Source organism: Neoarius graeffei, chromosome 22 (genome assembly GCF_027579695.1).
Source record: "Neoarius graeffei isolate fNeoGra1 chromosome 22, fNeoGra1.pri, whole genome shotgun sequence".
In the NCBI taxonomy this organism is placed as follows: Eukaryota; Metazoa; Chordata; class Actinopteri; order Siluriformes; family Ariidae; genus Neoarius; species Neoarius graeffei.
The window spans coordinates 58,161,789-58,186,001 of record NC_083590.1 but is presented as its reverse complement, the minus strand read 5'-3'; the positions used below and the strand labels follow the sequence as shown (position 1 = coordinate 58,186,001).

The following is a 24,213-nucleotide window of genomic DNA, read 5'->3' as shown; positions in this document are numbered from 1 at the left end:
ACTGCCGAAGTTTTACCAACATGTTAAGTGTTCTACTAGAGGGGAGAACACTCTCTGGATCATGTTCATTCTAACATCAAGCATGCGTACAGAGCCATACCCCTCCCCCACCTTGGCCAGTCAGACCATCTTTCCCTCCTGCTCTCCCCAGCCTACACCCCCCTCAGACGCAGAGCCAGGCCCACCACAAGGACTATCACAACCTGGCCTGACAACGCACTCTCCAAACTACAGGACTGCTTTAAATGGACAGATTGGGACTTATTCGAACACCGGGAGCTGGAGACATTCACAGGAATGGTCCTGAACTTTATCAAGTTCTGTATTGGAAATGTGACGGTGGATAAAAACACCCGGGTTTTCCCAAACCAGAAACCCTGGATGACCAGCCAGGTCCGCTCACTCCTCAGGGCTCGCGATGTTGCCTTCAGATCAGGTGACAGAGCTCTGTACAGTGCCGCTCGAGCTGATCTAAAAAGAGAAATTAAAAAAGCCAAGGCAGACCATAGGCTGCGTATGGAGTCCCACCTGTCCAGCAACAACATACGGGAGGTGTGGCGGGGCATACAAGACATCACAAACTTCAGAGACTGTGATGCGTCAAGAGGAGGCTGGAGTGCGCCGCTGGCAGAGGAGCTAAATTGCTTCTTTGCTTGCTTTGAAACATCTCAGCAGCACTCATCTGCTCCAGCCCTGCCCCCACCACCACACAGTTCGTGCATCACCCCATTCACTGTACAGGAGCACGATGTCAGACGGGTGCTCCTGGCAGTGAACCCCAAGAAAGCTGCCAGCCCAGATGGAGTACCTGGTAAGGTGCTCAGAGCGTGTGCCCACCAGCTCGCCCCTACCTTCACCAGGATCTTTAACCTCTCCCTGGCTCAGGCAGTCATCCCGCCCTGCCTAAAATCTGCAACAATAATCCCAGTGCCGAAGAAGTCTCCCGTCACCAGCCTGAATGATTACCGTCCTGTGGCCCTCACTCCAGTAATCATGAAGTGCTTCGAGAGACTAGTTGTTCAGCACATAAAGGACCACCTCCCCCTCCCCCCAGATTTCGACCCCTACCAGTTCGCATATTGCACGAACAGATCCACAGAGTACGCCATTGCCGTAGCTCTCCACTCTGTACTGAACCACCTGGAGCAGCAGCAGAGCTACGTCCGCATACTCTTTGTGGATTACAGTTCTGCTTTCAACACAATAATCCCGGACATCCTTATCAGTAAACTGGACACACTCAGCCCCCCCCCCCCCCCCCCCCCCCATGTGCCTGGATAAAGGACTTTCTTACCAACCGGCCCCAGATTGTGAGACTTGGCCCCCACTTCTCCTCCACCCGCATGTTGAGCACCGGCTCTTCACAGGGCTGTGCGCTGAGCCCCCTCCTGTACTGCCTCTACACCCACGACTGTAGTCCGACCCACAACAACAGCCTTATCGTCAAGCAGTCCCCCCAGGATTTTGCGGGCCTTTTTTGTGATTGTTGCGGGCTAAAATGTCTGATGTTGCGGGGGGTTTTCCAAAAAAATTGCGATGAAAATTGCGGTGTTTTTTAGGTTTTTGTTGCGATTGCATTGCGGGAGGAAGTGAAAGTTGCGAGAAATTGTTGCGATTTTATCTTTTTGTGATTAAAATTGAGTGATATGTTAAATATTAAGTTATTGCTGAAAAACTGTTGATTAAAAAAGACACTGAGAAATGATCCTCTAAACAACTTTACCAATATAAAAGATTACCAGGACTACAAAAATGCATACAAATAGGCTTTACTTATCCAAATGCACCTGTTGCTTCAAAAGTTAAAGTGCATAGAACCTCACAGCACAACATGAAGTTACCTTAAAATATAATATAAATGCCTCAGCTTTCATGCAAGAAAAAAAACTATTAATACTAGTACTGTGTGCAGGCAGTCTCTCCTGAAGACTAAATTAAACAATAATTATAAACTAATAAAATAAATGGCTCAGGCTTTATAGAAGAAAAAAACAATTTGAACAGAACCTCACAGTATGATGCTGAAGCTGCCTAAACAGTGGAAAATAAAATACCATTTTGGCAAAAATGTTGGCATCCATTAATTTCTTGTATTAAGTAAAAAACATAATGTAAAGTGCACACAGTCCTTCACTGTAAACATAACACACTTTCAGTAACAGAATTTAAGCCTATTTAAACACTGACTCGCACATGCAGTGTTATCAGATACTGCTGACGTTTTCCAGCCCAAAATATGTTCAAAACCCGCCAAAATGCACTTAAAACCGCCCAATCTGCGTTCACTCTAGGACCCAAATTGTTTTAGCGAAAAGTGCTAAAGACTCAAATTTTTCTTTAGCAATTTGCAATTTCGCTTAGCAAGAAATGCTAAAAGAACAATTTTCTTTTTAGCAAAGTAATTTTTTTCACAAGATATGTTATACTTCTAAATGTTTCTTGCACTGACATAATATTGAAAAATGAATTGTTATTGTAGTTTGTTGGTGTTTCAATAGTGTTTGCAAGCTTGTTTCCTGCCTTTGTTTTTCCATGTTCTTGATTTATGTTCATAGCATACTTATTTATTCTTGAATCCTCTTATTTTGATCATTTCATCAACTGTATATATGTAATGAAATTGTGTGTTTAATTTAACCCGCTTAATCTGGTTTACGGAGTCCATATTTTTCATTATAATTATATCTAACATCTGGTGTGATGTGCTTTGCATTCTTTGCTATCTATGCACCTTTTAGCCTTTAGTCACCCTCTGTAGTATGCTGTCTGGCTGTGTAACATAACTGCATGGTGAGTGGCTTCCAACTCTATCAGGGATTTGTCACACCTATGGGTCATATATAAATTTGAACTGGCCAAGTTGGCCTGGCCAACATCAGTGTCTGACTTGACCAATATCAGTGGCTGGCCTTGCTAATATATTAATTTTATTTTTTTCAAAATTCTGTTTTAACATCTTAACCACTGGTATTGCCTCGTGTGTGTGTGTGTTTTCATTATTGAGATGTGTGTGTAATTGGGATCCGTGTGTGTGTTTAGGGGGAAGGGGGTGTCTTTATGGGTAGGATGAAGGGAGCTCAGGGAGTTAAAATCAATGGTTGTTTCTTATAAATTAATCTCATAACCCAAATATAATGATATTCACCATTAATTTCTCAAATGAAACACTTGCAGTCAAAACTTTGAACCATGTGCGTCAAAACGCTCTGAAAACAAGATACACTTGATCGATATATCCTGGTTCATCTGTGAGTTCTTCCAAAGTTCTGTCAGGGTTGATATTATGTAGAAAATACATCTTTAGAATGGTTATATCGTGTTTTTATCCCTAACTGAGAAAGCTAACAAAATATTCTAATATGTTATCTCACTTTTTAGATAAGTTTTTGTCATACGTAAAGTCGGATAATTTATTTTAAACAAACCTCGCTATAATCTTGTACACTAATGGTCGGACTCCTCTCAAAGGGAGACGAGGCAGCCTACAGAGAGGAGGTCCTGAAGTTGGCAGCCTGGTGTTCAGAAAATAACCTCGCTCTGAACACCAAGAAAACCAAAGGGCTCATTGTTGACTTCAGGAAGCACAGCACCGACCTAGCCCCCCTCTACATCAACAACGAGTATGTGGAGCGGGTCCACACCTTCCGGTTTCTCGGCGTCCTCATCTCTGCCGACATCTCCTGGTTAGTAAACATTTTAGCAGTCATTAAGAAGGCTCAGCAGCGGCTACACTTCCTGAGAGTCCTCACAGGGATCCCAGACGTCCGCTATTTAGCGGAATTCCGCTATTTTTCTAGCCAAAGTGGTGGTGTTTTTTTTTTTTTAAATCTCTTGTATATCCGTTAAAAATGTTTAAGTAAAATGACCAGCAGAATACGTTCTGATTTGGTTTGCTTGTTTAGCGATGTTTTTGTCAGCTTCGTTTGTTCTCGTTGACATTCGGGAACACTCGGAAGTTAAATTGATGTAAATACCGCGAGACTGTACACGATAGAATGAGAAAGCAATATGGCTGCGCCCATTTGCTAGAAAATGTGTTTTAACTCCGTTCGTGCTTTTGTTTCTAATGCGTTGAACTTAATTCAATATGCAGGGCTGTGAAATTTCCGCGGATTCTGTCGCGAAAAATATCATCTTCACAAAACGTCTATTTTTGCATTAAATCATTGGGGGGGTCTAGTCGGTTTTAATCGCCTTGCACGAGACCGGCGGCTTAATACAGCCGGACTCGTGGAGTTTTATGCCAGCTGAGCGTGGAACACGTCTTGACTGCGACTCGTGCATGACAGAGCTAAAAATAGCTATTGTGTGACCTGGCACCGCGTACGTGAATTTTGTACTTACAGGGTGCAAGATCAGACATAGTTAAGATGCCATCAAAAAGGAAAGCTAAGGAGGTGCTTGAGAGAGATGCAAAGAGGGCTAGAAAAGAACACACAGACAGACTGAAGGAAAAGATGAAAAAGAACAAGTTTGCAAAACTGAAAGAGATGGTGTTAAAGAAAAGAAAATTAAAAGACTTTCATTAGATGCTGTTTGACAGACTATGAACATTTTGTAAATAGCTTTAATAGAGGAATGCAAATACTATAGAACTAATAACTAATAGCCTTACTGAAAGATGAATTGAAAGAAATAGCTGGGAGTGATGCAAAGAGGAATAGAAAGAGCCAGAAGTAAAAGAAAAAATGTAAATAATATATTAGATAAGAAACATTAGTTTTTTTAAACTTTTGTTCTGTAGACAAGAGACATTGTGACAGATTCTTGGAAAAAGCCAGGACATAATACAAGAACTAAGTGTAATTTGGAAGACAACAGGTATCTCTCACTTAAAGATTGAGCATGATTTTTCACAAAGTCATTTTGAAAGGCCTATCAAAGTTTTCTTTTATTAACATTTCTTTAAATTGTTATTTATTTGTAATTATTTTGATTAAGAGATAAAATACATAGGCACTTATTAGATTTTTCAAGGTATTTTACATGGATCTTTCATTTTAAAAGAGAAAACTGTTGATAGGTATTTTATATGGCAAAATGAAGACCAAGACTAGTCAAATATTTACTTGTTGAGATCAATTTTTTACTTGCAGGAAATGCTCAGAATACACCATATAACACCTAAAATGGCTTGGTGTCTGGGGCCCTGCGGGCCCCAGACCCCCGGCTTATGCTGGGGGGCTGTGCCCCCCAGACCCCCCCTTTTCCTTGGATTTCTTATTTACAATTTCACAGCCCTGAATATGTTGTGGAAAAAAGATATCATCCATAAAAGAGATAACGGAACAGTGTCCAGGTTAGGAGAAGTATATTCTTCAAAGCTACATTTTCATCTAATTTTTACAACTAAATAACAATTTTTTGCCACTTATGTCATTGATTACAAAATATGCCATCAAATAGATACACATTATTGTTAAATTCTGTTGCTTTTCTATGTTAAATCTATGTAAAAAATGTGTTCTATAGCATCTTTAAATGTTAAAATCTCAACAGCTTCAGGGGGCTTGCAGCCCCCTTGACCCCTGCTGATAGTTTCTTACATTCCTCTATTTTTTTCAATTACTGCTGGGATCCCTGTCCTCAGGAAGTACAACCCTGATTTCAAAAAAGTTGGGACAAAGTACAAATTGTAAATAAAAACGGAATGCAATGATGTGGAAGTTTCAAAATTCCATATTTTATTCAGAATAGAACATAGATGACATATCAAATGTTTAAACTGAGAAAATGTATCATTTAAAGAGAAAAATTAGATGATTTTAAATTTCATGACAACAACACATCTCAAAAAAGTTGGGACAAGGCCATGTTTACCACTGTGAGACATCCTCTTTTCTCTTTACAACAGTCTGTAAACGTCTGGGGACTGAGGAGACAAGTTGCTCAAGTTTAGGGACAGGAATGTTAACCCATTCTTGTCTAATGTAGGATTCTAGTTGCTCAACTGTCTTAGGTCTTTTTTGTCGTATCTTCCGTTTTATGATGCGCCAAATGTTTTCTATGGGTGAAAGATCTGGACTGCAGGCTGGCCAGTTCAGTACCCGGACCCTTCTTCTATGCAGCCATGATGCTGTAATTGATGCAGTATGTGGTTTGGCATTGTCATGTTGGAAAATTCAAAGTCTTCCCTGAAAGAGACGTCGTCTGGATGGGAGCATATGTTGCTCTAGAACCTGGATATACCTTTCAGCATTGATGGTGTCTTTCCAGATGTGTAAGCTGCCCATGCCACACGCACTAATGCAACCCCATACCATCAGAGATGCAGGCTTCTGAACTGAGCGCTGATAACAACTTGGGTCATCCTTCTCCTCTTTAGTCCGAATGACACAGCGTCCCTGATTTCCATAAAGAACTTCAAATTTTGATTCGTCTGACCACAGAACAGTTTTCCACTTTGCCACAGTCCATTTTAAATGAGCCTTGGCCCAGAGAAGACGTCTGCGCTTCTGGATCATGTTTAGATACGGCTTCTTCTTTGAACTATAGAGTTTTAGCTGGCAACGGCGGATGGCACGGTGAATTGTGTTCACAGATAATGTTCTCTGGAAATATTCCTGAGCCCATTTTGTGATTTCCAATACAGAAGCATGCCTGTATGTGATGCAGTGCCGTCTAAGGGCCCGAAGATCACGGGCACCCAGTATGGTTTTCTGGTCTTGACCCTTACACACAGAGATTCTTCCAGATTCTCTGAATCTTTTGATGATATTGTGCACTGTAGATGATGATATGTTCAAACTCTGCAATTTTACACTGTCGAACTCCTTTCTGATATTGCTCCACTATTTGTCAGTGCAGAATTAGGGGGATTGGTGATCCTCTTCCCATCTTTACTTCTGAGAGCCGCTGCCACTCCAAGATGCTCTTTTTATGCCCAGTCATGTTAATGACCTATTGCCAATTGACCTAATGAGTTGCAATTTGGTCCTCCAGCTGTTCCTTTTTTGTACCTTTAACTTTTCCAGCCTCTTATTGCTCCTGTCCCAACTTTTTTGAGATGTGTTGCTGTCATGAAATTTCAAATGAGCCAATATTTGGCATGAAATTTCAAAATGTCTCACTTTCAACATTTGATATGTTGTCTATGTTCTATTGTGAATACAATATCAGTTTTTGAGATTTGTAAATTATTGCATTCCATTTTTATTTACAATTTGTACTTTGTCCCAAAGGTCCCAAAGGGAGGTCTTTAACTCCCACCTCCGGGAGAGCTTTTCCCAGCTTCCGAGGGAGACGGGGGACATTGAGTCTGAGTGGACCATGTTCTCTACCTCCATTGTGGACGCAGCTGTTCGGAGCTGTGGCCGCAAGGTCTCCGGTGCCTGTCGTGGCGGCAATCCCCGAACCCGGTGGTGGACACCGGAAGTAAGGGATGCCGTCAAGCTGAAGAAGGAGTCCTATCGGGCCATGTTGACCTCCGGGACTCCTGAGGCAGCCGACGGGTATCGGCAGGCCAGGCGTGCTGCAGCTCGGGCAGTTGCGGAGGCAAAAACTCGGAACTGGGAGGAGTTCGGGGAGGCCATGGAGAAGGACTATCGGTCGGCCTCGAAGAAATTCTGGCAAACTGTCCGGCGCCTCAGGAGGGGGAAGCAGTACTCTGCCAACACTGTTTACAGTGCGGGTGGGGAGCTGTTGACCTCGACTGGGGACATTGTCGGGCGGTGGAAGGAATACTTTGAGGATCTCCTCAATCCCACCGTCATGTCTTCCACTGAGGAGACTGAGGCTGATGACTCAGAGGTGGACTCGTCCATTACCCAAGCCGAAGTCACTGAGGTGGTTTGCAAGCTCCTCGGTGGCAAGGCACCGGGGGTGGATGAGATCCGCCCTGAGTATCTCAAGTCTCTGGATGTTGTGGGGCTGTCTTGGTTGACACGCCTCTGCAGCATCGCGTGGCGGTCGGGGACAGTGCCTCTGGAGTGGCAGACTGGGGTGGTGGTCCCTCTTTTTAAGAAAGGGGACCGGAGAGTGTGCTCCAATTATAGGGGAATCACACTTCTCAGCCTCCCAGGGAAAGTTTACTCCAGGGTACTGGAGAGGAGAATTCGACCAATAGTCGAACCTCGGATCCAGGAGGAACAATGCGGTTTTCGTCCTGGTCGCGGAACACTGGACCAGCTCTATACCCTTCATAGGGTGCTCGAGGGTTCATGGGAGTTTGCCCAACCAGTCCACATGTGCTTTGTGGATCTGGAGAAGGCATTCGACCGTGTCCCCCATGGTATTCTGTGGGGGGTGCTTCGGGAGTATGGGGTTTGGGGCTCTTTGCTAAGGGCTGTCCGGTCCCTGTACGAACGGAGCAGGAGTCTGGTTCGCATTGCCGGCAGTAAGTCAGACCTGTTCCCAGTGCATGTTGGACTCCGTCAGGGCTGCCCTTTGTCACCGGTTCTGTTCATAATTTTTATGGACAGAATTTCTAGGCGCAGCCAGGGGCCGGAAGGAATCCTGTTTGGGAACCACAGGATTTCATCTCTGCTTTTTGCGGATGATGTTGTCCTGTTGGCTTCTTCAAACCAGGACCTTCAGCATGCACTGGGGCGGTTTGCAGTCGAGTGTGAAGCGGCTGGGATGAGAATCAGCACCTCCAAGTCCGAGGCCATGGTTCTCGACCGGAAAAGGGTGGCTTGCCCTCTCCAGGTTGGTGGAGAAGTCCTGCCTCAAGTGGAGGAGTTTAAGTATCTCGGGATCTTGTTCACGAGTGAGAGAAGGATGGAGCGTGAGATCGACAGGTGGATCGGTGCAGCCTCCGCAGTGATGCGGTCGCTTTACCGGTCCGTCGTGGTGAAGAAGGAGCTGAGCCAAAAGGCGAAGCTCTCAATTTACCGGTCGATCTATGTTCCGACTCTCACCTATGGTCATGAGCTTTGGGTAATGACAGAAAGAACAAGATCGCGGATACAAGCGGCTGAAATGAGTTTCCTTCGCAGGGTGGCTGGGCGCTCCCTTAGAGATAGGGTGAGAAGCACAGTCACTCGGGAGGAGCTCGGAGTAGAGCCGCTGCTCCTCCACATCGAGAGGAACCAGCTGAGGTGGCTCGGGCATCTTTTTCGGATGCCTCCTGGACGCCTCCCTGGGGAGGTGTTCCAGGCATGTCCCCCCGGGAGGAGGCCCCGGGGAAGACCCAGGACACGCTGGAGGGACTATGTCTCTCGGCTGGCCTGGGAACGCCTCGGTGTTCTTCCCGAGGAGCTGGCCGAGGTGTCTGGGGAAAGGGAAGTTTGGGCTTCCATGCTTAGACTGCTGCCTCCGCGACCCGGTCCCGGATAAGCGGAAGAAGACGAGACGAGACGAGACGAGACTTTGTCCCAACTTTTTTGGAATCGGGGTTGTACAACCTAAACTCCAACCTGCTGCTGACCTTCTACCGCTCGTCCATTGAGAGCCTGCTGACGTACTGTATTACAGTATGGTATGGCAGCTGCACTGCTGTAGACAGGGAGAGGCTCCAGAGGGTAGTTAAGGCAGCACAGAAGATCATTGGCTGCCCTCTCCCCTCCCTGATGGACAGTTACACCTCCCGCTGCCTTAGCAGAGCTAAGAAGATTATCAAGGACAGCTTCCACCCTGGCTTTGATCTGTTCGACCTGTTGCCCTCAGGGAGGCGCTACAGGTGCATCAGAACAAAGACAAATTGATTCAAAAACAGCTTCTTTCCAAAAGCCGTAACCGCCCTGAACTCGGATATGCTCTGACTTTACAGTCTATTTATTTTACTATGTGACTCTCCTCGTGCAATAATTTATAATGTGTAGTACCTCACTCCATAATGTGAAACGCAACACATTCACCTCAGGACTGTGCACCTTACACACAGCACACACACCAAGTCTATGCACCTTACCTTACCTTGCAATACTTCATAATGTGTAATATTTTATTTTATATTGTGACTCTCTCGTGCAGGGCGGCACGGTGGTGTAGTGGTTAGCGCTGTCGCCTCACAGCAAGAAGGTCCTGGGTTCGAGCCCCGGGGCCGGCGAGGGCCTTTCTGTGTGGAGTTTGCATGTTCTCCCCGTGTCCGCGTGGGTTTCCTCCGGGTGCTCCGGTTTCCCCCACAGTCCAAAGACATGCAGGTTAGGTTAACTGGTGACTCTAAATTGAGCGTAGGTGTGAATGTGAGTGTGAATGGTTGTCTGTGTCTATGTGTCAGCCCTGTGATGACCTGGCGACTTGTCCAGGGTGTACCCCGCCTTTCGCCCGTAGTCAGCTGGGATAGGCTCCAGCTTGCCTGCGACCCTGTAGAAGGATAAAGCGGCTAGAGATAATGAGATGAGATGAGATGAGATGAGACTCTCTCGTGCAATAATTTATAATGTGCAATGAGCAATACCTCACTCCATAATGTGTAACACAACACATACACCTCAGGACTGTGCACCTTACCCCCCTTACACCCCCCTCTCTCTACACACTGTTTTCAGGGATGAGAATTTTCCGCGGACCCGCGGAATTCCGAGTTTTTCCCGCTGAAAATGTAATTTTTGTGAAACGTGTAAATCCGTTGAGAATTTCGGGGGGGGTTTCGGGGTGTGTGTGTATGGTTAACGATCTGTGGTCACCTTATAACGCAGACATCCCGAGTCTCCCGGAAGTTCCGGGAGTCTCCCGCATATTGATAGCGACTCCCTGATGCCTGCAAATTGGAGAATATCTCCCGGAATCTAGAGCAAGTGAGCAAGAGCATGCACGCGAAACATTAATGTCTGCATCACGCATCTTAGAATGTGTGCATATGACGGAGCGTGAGAGAGAGACTGCGCGTGTGCCTGTTCATGTAGCACATGCTAGACAAAGAGCATCCTGATTGGGTTACTCAGCAAAATAAGCCAATATGCTTTCAGTGTGGGCGGGCTTTTATCCCTTTTCTTGAGGACCGACGGTTTCAGTTGAGTCAGTGCAGCCTACAGGATCGTCATGGCAGAGAGCAAGCGTGCGCGTGCCCCAAAAAACAAAAATACAAAACCCACTTCACCTCAGATTACACAAAAGAATCTCCCTGTCTAATAAGGGTCAAAAATAATGACAGTTTTGCGCGATGTACTGTTTGCAACAGTGATTTCAGCATTGCCCATGGTGGCTTAAATAATTGTAAAGGACATGTTGAGGTGAGGAGTGTCATTTCATGTGCATTATATTTAGGTCTACAACAGGCTGTCATGAAAAGACCAAACTTACTGAAGATTTCCGTAAAGTAACAATGTATGAATATACATCATATCACATATATATCAAATACACGTCATATATAAGTGTGTATCTTTTATAAATGGGGTTAGCTTATCTATTGTAGCATGTTGGGGAGAATCATAGTATCATATCTATATTTCTGATACAATTTTAGGTATGATACCGTGTATAACTCTCCTATTTATTGCTCATTTCATCGGGGGTCGGGGGGGAATTGCTGGCGTGTGCCGCGCAGGAGCGTCTGCCCAAATTTTTAGTCCGAGATGAACTTAGTTTTTGATTTAAAAAAAATTTCCAATATGTAATGCCAATTGTACATGCCTGTTCTTTAATTCAAAATCACCATCTTGATCTTCAGATTGCCCATATGGTATCTGTATTACATTACACAATGTCCTGTCCAGATAAATCCTCGTTAGTACACACAACAGTTGAAAGGGAAGTGATGAGTGACGTTGAATAATATGCTTAATATGCAGGACCTCCTGCTACCATGATAACATCAGAAGAAAGCTCAAGAGAATTATATGACAGAACTTTTTTCTGGTTTGCACTTCATTATAAAGGATTAGAGTATTCAAAGACATGAATAGCTAAAATGCAGAAATATAATACTGTAGAGCTCGTTTATATTAAAAGGTGCATTGATTTTTTTTTTTAAATCATCAAATGTGAATTGATTAAAAACAAGTCTCTTGTCCCATATTAATCATTTTCACCTGGTAGTTCACCAAGAAGGGGAATTTATTTCCAAATAAATTGCAACTTTTTGCTGATAAAATTAATGGTTTTGGGGTAAAAAAAAAAAATAGCCAAAAATCATTACCTCCCGCCCCCTGGGCCCCCACCGAGGCTCTGCCCCGGGCCCCGCTGGGTGCTTGCGGCCCCCAAACCTCTGGCTTTTTTCAGACTTTTTAAATATTTTTCATTCTCATCCCTGTGTTTTGCACTGTTATTGGAGATGCTTTAATCTCATTGTTCATGTGTATAGTGACAGTAAAGGCATTCTATTCTGTTCTATTATATTCTAATGTTGTTGCTTCTCACACACACACACACACACACACACACACACACACACACACACACCCACCAAAGATATAAAGTACAGTACTAAACTTAAGCAAGTTCTACATTTAGAATGCACAAGCAGCGTTTTAAATCCAGGCTATGCTATTTATCTTCAAATACATCATGAAAAGTTTGACCAATCTTCTAATGTCAAATATTTATACCGCAAAAAGTACATAAATTTGCCCTGAGTACGTTTGCGGAAATCGTACTCATGTGTACTGCATACAAATCAGCTGCTCGTGCGTTTTTACTCATCTTTTGGTTGATATCTAAGGAATGAAAAGAGAAATACCACACCGGATCGGTCGGGGTCCGGGTTAACAATGACCGCCTCTGGTACTGTTGGTCAGCAGGATGCCGGTGGAAAGTGTGCTACTGTTGCGCCAAAACAGAGAAGGAGAAAAAGAGGGGGGAGGCGTGTTAGGAGAGAGCGTGAAAGATGGAAGGGAAGGAGCTTAGAATTGAGGGTAGGAACACTGAATGTGGGAACATTGACTGGCAGAGCGAGAGAGTTAGTGGGTATGATAGAAAGAAGGAAGTTGGACATTTTGTGTGTACAGGAGATGAGGTGGAAGGGAAGCAAGGCCAAGAACATTGGAGATGGATGCAAGTTGTCTTATTATGGAGTGGATGGAAAGAGAAATGGTGTTGGTATTGTTTTGAGGGGAGAGTTGGTCAACAGTGTGATTGATGTGAAGAGGGTGTCAGAGTGATAGGCATGAAGTTGGAGATTCAAGGAGTGGTAATCAATGTTGTGTGCACGTACGCCCCACAGGTTGGATGTGAGAATGAAGAGAGAGTCTTTCTGGGAAAAGATGGATGAAGTGGTAGAAAGTATACCACAGGAGGAGCGCATGCTGATAGGAGCAGATTTCAACGGACATGTTGGCGAGGGAAAACGAGGAGATGAGGACATGATGGACAGATATGGTGTAAGAGAGAGAAATATGGAAGGGCAAATGGTGGTTGATTTTTCAAAGAGGATGAATTTGGCAATAGTCAATACATACTTCGAGAAGAAAGAGCAGCACAGGGTGACGTTTAAGAGTGGAGGAAGATCTACACAGGTGGACTACATACTCTGCAGAAGGGGTAACCTGAAGGAGATTGGAGACTGTAAAGTGATGGCAGGGAAGAGTGTAGCTAGACAACATCAAGTGGTCGTGTGCAGGATGAGCTTCAAAGTGAAAAAGAGGAAGCGTGAAATAGCATAGAAAAGCTCTTAGTGCTGCTAGATCAACATATCTCTCCTCCCTAATAGAAGATGATGATAATCCTAGATTCCTATTTAATACTGTAGCAAAATTAACCAGGAGTAAGACCACTGTAGACACATGCACACCTGCAGTACATAGTAGCAATGACTTCATGAATTTTTTTTAATGACAAAATTGAAAATATCCAACAAAAAATTCAATCTACTAATTTAAGGTCAGACAATTTAAATAACCCTGTAGTTAACAATATAACTATCAGATCAGCAATTAGAATGTTTTACTCCCCTTTGAGAAATCAAACTACTTTCATTAATCTCATCAAAATCCTCAACTTGTGTCCTAGATCCCTTGCCTACACAACTATTCAAACAGGTAATACCTGAAGTAATTGAACCGCTTCTAAAAATTGTTAGGACTAGGACTGTTTTGGCCTCTAGAGGCCGCTGTTATTTCTTTTTCGTGTCATGTTTATTTTGGCCTCTAGAGGCCGCCACTGTTCCTGTGTTTTGTGTTTTTTGTTAATTGCCTGTTTGTCCTGATTATCTTCACCTGTGTCCTTAATTAGTTTGTGTATTTATACCCCTGAGTTCAGTCCTCTTGTCACGGAGTCTTTGTGCTGTTATGTTTATCTCCAGTTTCCTTTGTACTGTGTTTTGTGGATCTTCTGAGCTTTTGCATTTTTGCCTTTTTCTTTTTGAATTATACTCTTTGTTTTTGTTTTTTTTGTTTTGCCCTGGATTGTATATAGTGTACATAGTATAAATAAACCTTTTGTTACTTTTTCTACTTCCGCCTCACGCCTCTGCATTTGAGTCATTCCCCTGGTGGCCTAGTGGGGGTTTGCTGGATCATCACACCAACGAACCAGGTTCGAATCCCAGCAAAACCCTAACAGAAAGACTCCGTCATGACCGACTCAGCAGAGGCTGCTTCAGCTGTCTACCCGGCCAACCTTCAGGGAATTATGGCAGCTTTGACACGCTTCGGAGCGACCATGGACGCTCATGGACGTACGCTCACCAGCCAACGTGAGGCCCTTGCTCGCCACGAGGAACTGCTTCAGCAAATTGGGAAAACCCTGGCACAGCTGACATCTCTGCCTGCATCTCCTGATCCAGTTCCTGCTCCTGATCCAGCTCCCACTCCTGCTCCAGTGCCTCCTGCCATGCTGCCTTCTTCACCTCGTGAACCCAGCCTTCCTGCACCACAGAGGTATGACGGCAAGCACAGTGAGTGCCAAGAGTTCCTTACCCAGTGTCAACTCACCTTTGAGCTTCAGCCTACCACCTACACTACGGATCGCCGCAAGATTGCCTTTGTGATCACCTTATTAGCTGGTAAGGCGTGAGCCTGGGCTACTGCTATCTGGCAAAGACAGGGACCTGAGTGCTTTGATTTCCAGCTGTTTTCTGAAGAGATGCTTCGGGTCTTCGATCAGGCAGACATCAGTACCGACGCAGCCCGAAAGCTCATGTCCATCCGGCAAGGAGGAAGCGTCGCAGATTACGCCATCTCGTTCCGAACACTCGCAGCAGTAAGTGGATGGAACGAGACTGCCCTGGTGTCAGCCTTCCACCATGGTCTGTCTGACCCCATCAAGGACGGTCTGGCCTCTATTGGATGCCCAAGTGACCTCGAAACCCTCATCTCACATGCTATTCGTCTGGACAACAGGATGAGAGAACGCCACCAAGCCTTGAGCCCCCCCAGCCTCCCTACCTCTACCTGGAGACCATCTACCTCCTTCAGTGACTGTCCAGAACCCATGCAAGTGGGTCGTACTCGCCTCTCCGCATCTGAGAGGGAGCGCAGAAGGAGGGACAAGTGCTGCATCTACTGTGGCAAGCCTGGTCACTTCCGAGCATCATGTCCCGAACTCTTGGGAAAAGGACCGCCCTGTCCAGCCGAGGGAGGGTTGTGACGGGGCCTACCCTCTCTCCCGGACTCCCTGGTCAAGGAATCTACATCCCGGTCTCCATCTCCTGGGGTGAGTCTGTCCACTCTTGTCAAGCTTTGATAGACTCAGGGGCGGCTGGGAACTTTATGGATATTCACTTCGCCCAAAGCATCAATATACCTACTGCACCTCTTAAAGTCCCTCTGTCTGTGTCTGCCCTCGATGGCCAAGCGTTAGGTGATGGAAGAGTCACCCAAGTTACTTCTCCAGTCTTCCTCCAGTCTCAAGGTCACACGGAAGAAATATCCCTGCACCTGATTCCTTCACCTGAGTTCCCAGTTATTCTAGGCCTTCCTTGGCTTATTCGCCACAACCCTCGCATAGACTGGGTAACAAGCCAGGTTGTGGAATGGGGCCCTGCATGCCATGCCTCTTGTCTGCTCTCTAGCTCTCCTGTGTCTCCTGCCGAGCCCCCTGATCTCACCGAGTTATCTCAAGTTCCCACAGAGTACTGGGATCTCAAGGAAGTTTTCAGCAAGAGCAGGGCCGCCGTTCTTCCTCCGCACCGGGCCTACGACTGTGCCATCGACTTGCTTCCTGGGACTACCCCTCCTCGTGGCAGACTGTTTTCCCTCTCTCAGCCAGAACGCAAGGCTATGGAGGAATACCTCAAAGACGCCCTGGTCTCTGGGTTCATTCGACCCTCCACCTCACCTGCTGGTGCCGGCTTCTTCTTTGTCGGCAAGAAGGATGGGGGGCTTCGACCATGTATTGACTACAGGGGCCTGAACAAGATCACTGTGCGCAACCGATATCCCCTTCCGCTGATGTCCACTGCTTTCGACCTGCTCCAAGGCGCCACCGTCTTCACCAAGTTGGACCTACGGAACGCATACCACCTCATCCGTATCCGACAGGGAGATGAGTGGAAGACTGCCTTTAACACCCCGTCTGGGCACTACGAATACCAGGTGATGCCCTTCGGACTCACCAACGCACCAGCTGTTTTTCAGGCCCTAATCAACGACGTCTTAAGGGACATGATTAACCTGTACGTCTTTGTCTACCTCGATGACATCCTTATCTTTTCCAAGACCATGCAGGAGCACCGCCACCATGTCCGCCAGGTTCTCCAGAGGCTGCTACAGAACAATCTGTGCGCCAAGGCCCAGAAATGCGAATTTCATGTTCCCGAGGTCTCCTTTCTGGGATTTATTGTATGGACAGGCCAACTCCAAATGGACCCTGCCAAGACCCTGGCCGTCCGGGACTGGCCTACTCCCAAGTCCGTTAAGGAGGTTCAGCGGTTCTTAGGATTCGCTAACTTCTACCGCAAGTTCATCAGGAACTTCAGTTCTGTGGCAGCACCCATGTCAGACCTCACCAAAGGGACAGGTGGATCTTATGGCTGGTCTCCTCAGGCAGAAAAGGCGTTCAAAGACCTCAAGGCCCGCTTCTGCACGGCACCCATTCTGGTCCTCCCGGACACCTCCCAACCATTCATCGTGGAGGTGGACGCCTCGGACAGTGGTGTCGGCGCGGTACTCTCTCAACGTTCGGAAGGAAAGCTGCACCCCTGCGCTTGCTTCTCCCACCGCCTGAGTCCTGCGGAGTCCCGGTACGATGTGGGGGATCGAGAACTGTTAGCGGTCAAACTGGCCCTTGAGGAGTGGAGGCACTGGCTGGAGGGAGCGCAACATCCATTCCTGGTTTGGACTGACCACAAGAACCTGGAGTACCTCCAGCAAGCCAAGAGACTGAACCCTCGACAGGCTAGGTGGGCCCTGTTTTTCAGTCGGTTTGACTTCACCCTCTCGTACCGTCCCGGCTCCAAGAACACCAAACCTGACGCACTGTCCAGGCTGTTCTCTGCCACTAACAGGGAGAATGAAGTCGGGCCTATTATCCCGGTGTCCCGGATTGTGGCCCCTGTCCGCTGGGGTATTGAGGAGGCTGTTCGACGAGCCCAACGCCAGGACCCCGGTCCTGGGACGGGGCCACCGGGCCTCTTGTACGTCCCACATCAAGCCCGGGCCAAGGTTCTCCAGTGGGGTCACTCTTCCCCTCTCACCGCCCACCCGGGAGCTCGGAGGACCCTGGACTTCCTGAAAAGACGCTTCTGGTGGCCTAACATGGAGCAGGAAGTAAGGTCATTTGTCCTGTCCTGTGAGGTTTGCACCAGAACCAAGAACCCACGACAGCGTCCCCAGGGTCTCCTGCATCCTCTGACCATTCCCCGGCGTCCCTGGTCCCACGTGGCAGTCGACTTCATCACGGGTCTCCCTGAGTCACAAGGTAACATGGTCATTTTGGTCATTGTTGACAGATTCTCCAAGGCCTGCCGCTTCATATCTCTGTGCAAACTCCCCTCTGCTCTTGAAACAGCGAAACTTATATTTAATCATGTCTTCCGAGTCTTTGGTCTTCCACAGGACATCGTCTCAGACCGAGGGCCCCAGTTCTCCTCCCGAGTGTGGCACGGGTTCTGCAAGGTCATCGGAGCCACTGCCAGCCTCTCCTCTGGGTTTCACCCACAGTCCACTGGTCAGACGGAGAGGCTCAACCAGGACCTGGAAACCACCCTGCGAGGCCTGGCTATGGATAACCCGACATCATGGAGCACCTGGCTGCCATGGGCAGAGTACGCCCACAACACCCTGCAGTCATCGGCCACCAAGCTGTCGCCATTCCAGTGCCAATTCGGGTTCCAGCCACCTCTGTTCCCGGACCAGGAGGAGGACGCGGGGGTGCCCTCGGTCAACCAATATGTGAGACGGTGTCGCAAGACCTGGAGCAAGGTCAGGAAGACCCTCATACAGACCTCCAGAACCAACCAGACTCAGGCCAACCGCCACAGAAGACCTGCACACACTTTCCGCCCTGGGCAGCGGGTTTGGCTGTCCACTAAGGACCTTCCGCTGCGGGTGGAGAACCGCAAGCTTGCTCCTCGCTACATTGGCCCCTTCAAGGTGGTGCGCAGGGTGAACCCTGTCTCCTACCGGCTCCAGTTGCCCCGGACTCTGAGGATCAACCCCACTTTCCATGTTTCCCTGTTGCGGCCCGTACTGACGTCTACGTATGCCCCTGCTCCTAGGAACCCCCAACCCCCCCGCATCTTCCAGGGGCAGACTGTGTTCACTGTGAATCGCCTGCTTGACTCCCGCCGGGTCCGCGGCGGCTTGCAATATCTGGTGGACTGGGAGGGCTATGGTCCTGAGGAGCGCTGCTGGGTTCCTGCTCGGGATGTCCTAGATAAAGAACTGTGTCGGGACTTCCATTCGGCCCATCCGGATCGCCCTGGGAACGTCAGGAGACGCTCCTAGAGGAGGGGGTCCTGTTAGGACTAGGACTGTTTTGGCCTCTAGAGGCCGCTGTTATTTCTTTTTCGTGTCATGTTTATTTTGGCCTCTAGAGGCCGCCACTGTTCCTGTGTTTTGTGTTTTTTGTTAATTGCCTGTTTGTCCTGATTATCTTCACCTGTGTCCTTAATTAGTTTGTGTATTTATACCCCTGAGTTCAGTCCTCTTGTCACGGAGTCTTTGTGCTGTTATGTTTATCTCCAGTTTCCTTTGTACTGTGTTTTGTGGATCTTCTGAGCTTTTGCATTTTTGCCTTTTTCTTTTTGAATTATACTCTTTGTTTTTGTTTTTTTTGTTTTGCCCTGGATTGTATATAGTGTACATAGTATAAATAAACCTTTTGTTACTTTTTCTACTTCCGCCTCACGCCTCTGCATTTGAGTCATTCCCCTGGTGGCCTAGTGGGGGTTTGCTGGATCATCACACCAACGAACCAGGTTCGAATCCCAGCAAAACCCTAACAAAAATAATAAATTCTTCTCTGAGGATTGGCTATGTACCCAAATCCTTTAAACTAGCAGTTATCAAACCCCTGATTAAAAAAACCTAACCTTGATTCCTGTCAGCTGTCCAATTATCCGCCAATATCAAACCTCCCCTTTATCTCCGAGATCCTTGAAAAAGCTGTGGCACAGCAGTTATGCTCATATTTACACAGGAATAACATCCATGAAATGTATCAGTCAGGATTTAGACCTCATCATAGCACAGAGACAGCTCTGGTTAAAGTAGTAAACGACCTACTGTTGGCGTCTGATCAGGGCTGTGTCTCGCTGCTTGTGTTGCTTGACCTTCGTGCAGCGTTTGATACCATTGATCATTCCATTTTTCTGGATAGACTAGAAAATGTTGTGGGAGTAAAGGGAATGGCCCTCTCCTGGCTCAGCTCTTATTTAACTGATCGCTGTCAGTATGTTGATGCAAATAGTGATTTTTCTAGACATACTGAGGTAAAGTTTGATGTTCAACAAGGGTCTGTCTCAGGCCCACTCTTTTTAAAAATTAATAAATTAATTAAAAAATTTAAGTGTGTGTGTGTATATAATATATGATATGTGTGTTACCTCTGGGTGATATTATTCGTAAGCATGGTATTAGTTTCCACGGTTATGCTGATGACGCACAGTTGTATGTCTCTGCAAAACCTGATGAGAGACACCAGCTTAATAGAATTGAGAAATGTGTAAAGGACAGACACTGGATGCTTATTAACCCATTGACGCCGGATGCTGCGTCGCGCAACATTGCCCCTAGCGCCGGTTGTTGCATAACGCAACATTGCCCCAAATTCCGGTTGCTGCATAACGCAGCATTGTTGATTTGTCATTATTTTCAAGACGCATGCGCCATGTAATGCACAATCATTGGTTCAAATACACATGTGGTGGGTGTTTTCGATTTTTTAATACCATGTGACCAAAAATTTGTTGTGTGATTTGTCGACAATAACGTCAATCAATCAGCCATACTCGCTGTTCTGCACACGTGCGTTTGTTTAGCTATTTGACACCGGCGAAAATGGCTGCGGTTACTGCGGAGACATGCTGTGACAGCGATGGAAGTGATGTGGAGTTAGAGGGGGGTGAACAGATTTTAATCGAGGAAGAGATAGAGGGAGATGTGCCAGAAGACCCCTTAGATAGAGAGCAGGAGTGGGATTTGTTTCGAGAGGATGATGAGGAGGAGGAATTCCAAGGCTTCCAAGTGGACTGGCAGTCAGATGGATTTCACCCCCCACGTCAACAAAAGTTCACTCGGACACCTGGGCTGAAGGTGCCGATATCTGAAGATGCAAGCCCTTTAGATGTATTTTTGAATATTTTCACTGAGGAAGTTTGGGATATATTGGTGACACAGACAAATGTATATGCTGATCAGATGCACAGCCACACACCATCAAACTTAAAGGTGAGCGCCGTCTCAAAACAAGAAATGAAATCGTTCATCGGTCTCTGCATAACTTTTGGGATAATAAAACTACCAACTCGCCGGGATTACTGGAGACAGAGCAAGTGGCTGTATCAGACAAATGTCCCCCGAGTGATGACATGAGATCGCTTCGACATGATCTGGAGGTAATTATTTATTCTTGCGCTCTCTTCTGACGGCTTCTGTGTCTTATTGCGTGGCGTTACCCTTATGAAAAAAAAACCTCGGCGAATTACTGCAGTATGAAAACTATGAAAACTAGGATTTTTTTAACTAGTGTTACTGCAGTATACAGTATAATTGCATAATGCAAGACATACGATGCAGGGTTTTTTTTATTTATTATTATTATTATTATTATTATTATTATTATTATTTTGCAATGACGTCTCCATCATGGCCAGTAATGTACCCGAAGTGGTGTTAGAGCCTTCTACTAGGCCTACTACTACTACTACTAATAATAATAATAATAGTGATTATGCTTTAGTTATAGTATAGTAACAGTATATAGCAATAGTAATAGTAGTATAATAAATAGCAGTATTGGGCAGTAACTTTATCCTGAATCATAAAGCAAAACTACATGTCCCAAATACCTAAATGTCCCAAATGTCCAACATTGATAAATAGTAATACAATTATAAATAAATAACTTAAATAACAATACATATGGAATAGATAAATAAATTCATATGCATAGCACAATACACAAAAATAAAAACAATAATGGCCAACACGTGCATGTCATAAGTTTACATGGACACCAAACATCATAAAGAAATCCAGCCAGCAAAAACTTTTTGAATTTTGAATCTTGAGTCATGTTTAGATATCTACATCTCCAAGACAACACTGACCCTGCAGTGGACAAATCGGACAGGCTATGGAAACTGCGGTGCTTCTTGGACCTCCTCCTGAACCAATACCAGGCCCTTTATCAAGTTAATGGTATCGTGACCGTGGACGAGTCCATGGTCAAGTACAAAGGGCGGCTGGCGTTCCGGCAGTACCTCCCCATGAAGCCAGTAAAATGGGGAGTGAAGGTATGGGTGATGGCAGAAAGTACAACTGGCTACGTCACCAGCTTTCAGGTGTATACGGGGGCCACAGAGGGCAAGGCGGAGATCAACCTGGCGCACCGCATCGTCACCAACCTGGCCAGCCCATACTACGGATCACACCTGTCTGTTTACATGGATAACTTCTACACAAGCATGCCCTTGCTGGTTTACCTGAAGGCAAGGGGAATTCAGGCTTGTGGGACGGTGCGTGCAAACAGAAGGGGCCTACTGAAGACCAAGGAGCTCAGCAAGCAGGCTGGCATGGCCAGACATCAGTATCGGGTGGCTCAACAGGATGAGCTGACCTTGTGCGTGTGGCAGGACACCAAGGCAGTGATGGTCCTGTCCAACCACCATGACCCCATGGCTTTGGGGTCAGTGAAAAGGAAGGTCGAGGATCAGCGTCAGGTGGAGGTCGAGGTGCAAGCCTGCCTTGCTGACTACCAGCAACATATGAAGGGTGTAGACCTGCTCGACCAGATGGTGGGGTACTACCAAATCGATCACAGGTCTTCGAAGTGGTGGAGGAGGCTGTTTTTTTATTTTTTGTCTGTGGTGTGCTACAATGCATTTGTGGCTACCAGATCTGCTAGTGGAGATGAATGGAAGTACAGGAAGAGTGGCTACAAAGCCTGGTTGGAGGACTTAACAATGGAGCTGTGCGTCCCAGTAACCAAGAGAAGTGCTCCCCACCAGATGCTCCCCACCAGCATATCTGGAGCTTCAGCTGGGCATGATCTGGCCCAGATCAACAACAAGAGAAAGACCTGCAGGGATTGTGCCAAAAAGCACACTGGCACCAATGTGTGCCCTGGGTCGACACTGATGGGATGCAGGCAGTGCAATATTCCCCTGCACCGCGAGTGCTTCATGTACCACGTTCTGTGACAGTAGTGTGTGTGTGTGTGTGTGTGTGTGTGTGTGTAAGATGGGTGTGTGTGAGGTCAGTGTCAGTCTTTGGAAATTTGTTCCTCCGGTCGTTTCCCCCGGTCATTTCCTCCAGTTCCTCCTCAGGGCTTTCACCACCTCTCCTCACTCCTTTCCCACCTTTCTCCCATAACAAAGTGCCTTGTTCCATGTTAGATGAATTAATCTATGTGTTGACATGTTTTTAGATCAATTGATCTGTGTTGATATGTCGTTCTTTATATGAATTAATCATATAATACTTATTTTTACTCATCTGACTCTGAGATTTGTTTTTTTTATAAAAATGTGTTAGTGTTAATGCTGAATGAGCATGATCCAATAAAAGCAGAGAATTTTATCTTTTAAATGCAACTTATTTCATGTCTTTATGTGCTTCAGAGGCTGAGATATTGAATTTTTCATAGGCGTTTTCAAGTAATTATTTTTATTTCAGAAAACCCTCAGGCAGATGGGGACCTTTTCTAAAAACTGGCTTAGGCAATTGCAGACGTTTTTTTGCAGGCGTTTCAGGCGTCAATGGGTTAAAGGAATAATCCGGAGTGATATGCTTTCTAGGTCTATTTTCGCGTTATTGAGAGTGCATACGTTGAGTTGCTACTACAATCACGTCAATTGGATGTGTTTTGAGACAGTTTGTTTTTTGCGATTTCAACCGGAAAGCACTAACTCGGCAGTGCGAGGGGCATGCCTTTTTGCCGATACAAAACGCTAGTTTTAAAACCATTGCAAAGCTCAAAACAACATGACAGTTCTGTGGAAGTGAGTAGAGGGTTCCTACAAACAAAATGAAGTGTCCCTATCTCTGCAAGTGCATGGACAGAGTGTGTAGAAGAGTAAACGCAAAGCCAGTACCTTACCTGAAGTTGTTCTTCTCCAGATGCCATCTTCAGGGGAGAGTCCGTCAAAGTTGAGTGCCGAATGCAGAGCCCATCCCGCTGGAAATGCACAACATACCACAATTGTGCATTTCCAGCGGGATGGGGTCTGCAGCGAGAAGTAGGTTTTCTGATCACACAGTAACTCTGGATGGCCTTTGTTTCTTCACGTGCAGCAGTAAAAGACCTCGGGGTGATTATTGATGCCAGTCTTTCATTTGAAACTCATATTGATAACATTACCCGGATAGCTTTCTTTCATCTCAGAAATATTGCTAAGAGAAATTTAATGTCACTACACGACACAGAAAAACTAGTTAATGCTTGTAATGCCTTACTGTCTGGATGTTCCAATAAGTGCATAAACAAGCTCCAGTTCGTTCAAAATGCAGCAGCAAGAGTCCTTACTAGAGCTAGAAAATATGACCACATCACCCCTGTCTTATCCACACTGCATTGGCTCCCAATCATATTTTGTATTATTTATAAAATACGACTATTGACCTTTAAAACACTGAATGGTCTCGCACCACAGTACCTGAGCGAACTTCTGGTCCTTTATGACCTGCAACATCTACTTAGATCAAAAGGTGTAGGCTATCTGCTGGTACCTCGTATAGTGAAAGCGACATCGGGGGCGGAGCCTTTTCTTACAAAGCCCCACAATTATGG

At 46.0% G+C, this 24,213-nt stretch overlaps 1 protein-coding gene across 8 annotated transcripts in view; it reads left to right on the top strand.

Annotated features, from left to right (window-relative positions):
* Positions 1 to 24,213, top strand: part of LOC132870994 (gastrula zinc finger protein XlCGF26.1-like) — a 110,981-nt gene that overhangs the window by 10,998 nt on the left and 75,770 nt on the right. For 2 of the 8 annotated variants that reach the window (XM_060905101.1, XM_060905099.1), the window contains exon 2: positions 3,469 to 3,683. The exons of 5 other annotated variants lie outside the window; for them this stretch is intronic. In XM_060905101.1, the coding sequence (XP_060761084.1) occupies positions 3,623 to 3,683 (61 nt within the window). In that variant the 5' untranslated portion in view covers positions 3,469 to 3,622. Of the gene's footprint in view, positions 1 to 3,468; positions 3,684 to 24,213 lie in introns of those variants that run through there. One more of the 8 variants, XM_060905096.1, reaches the window with a different exon arrangement.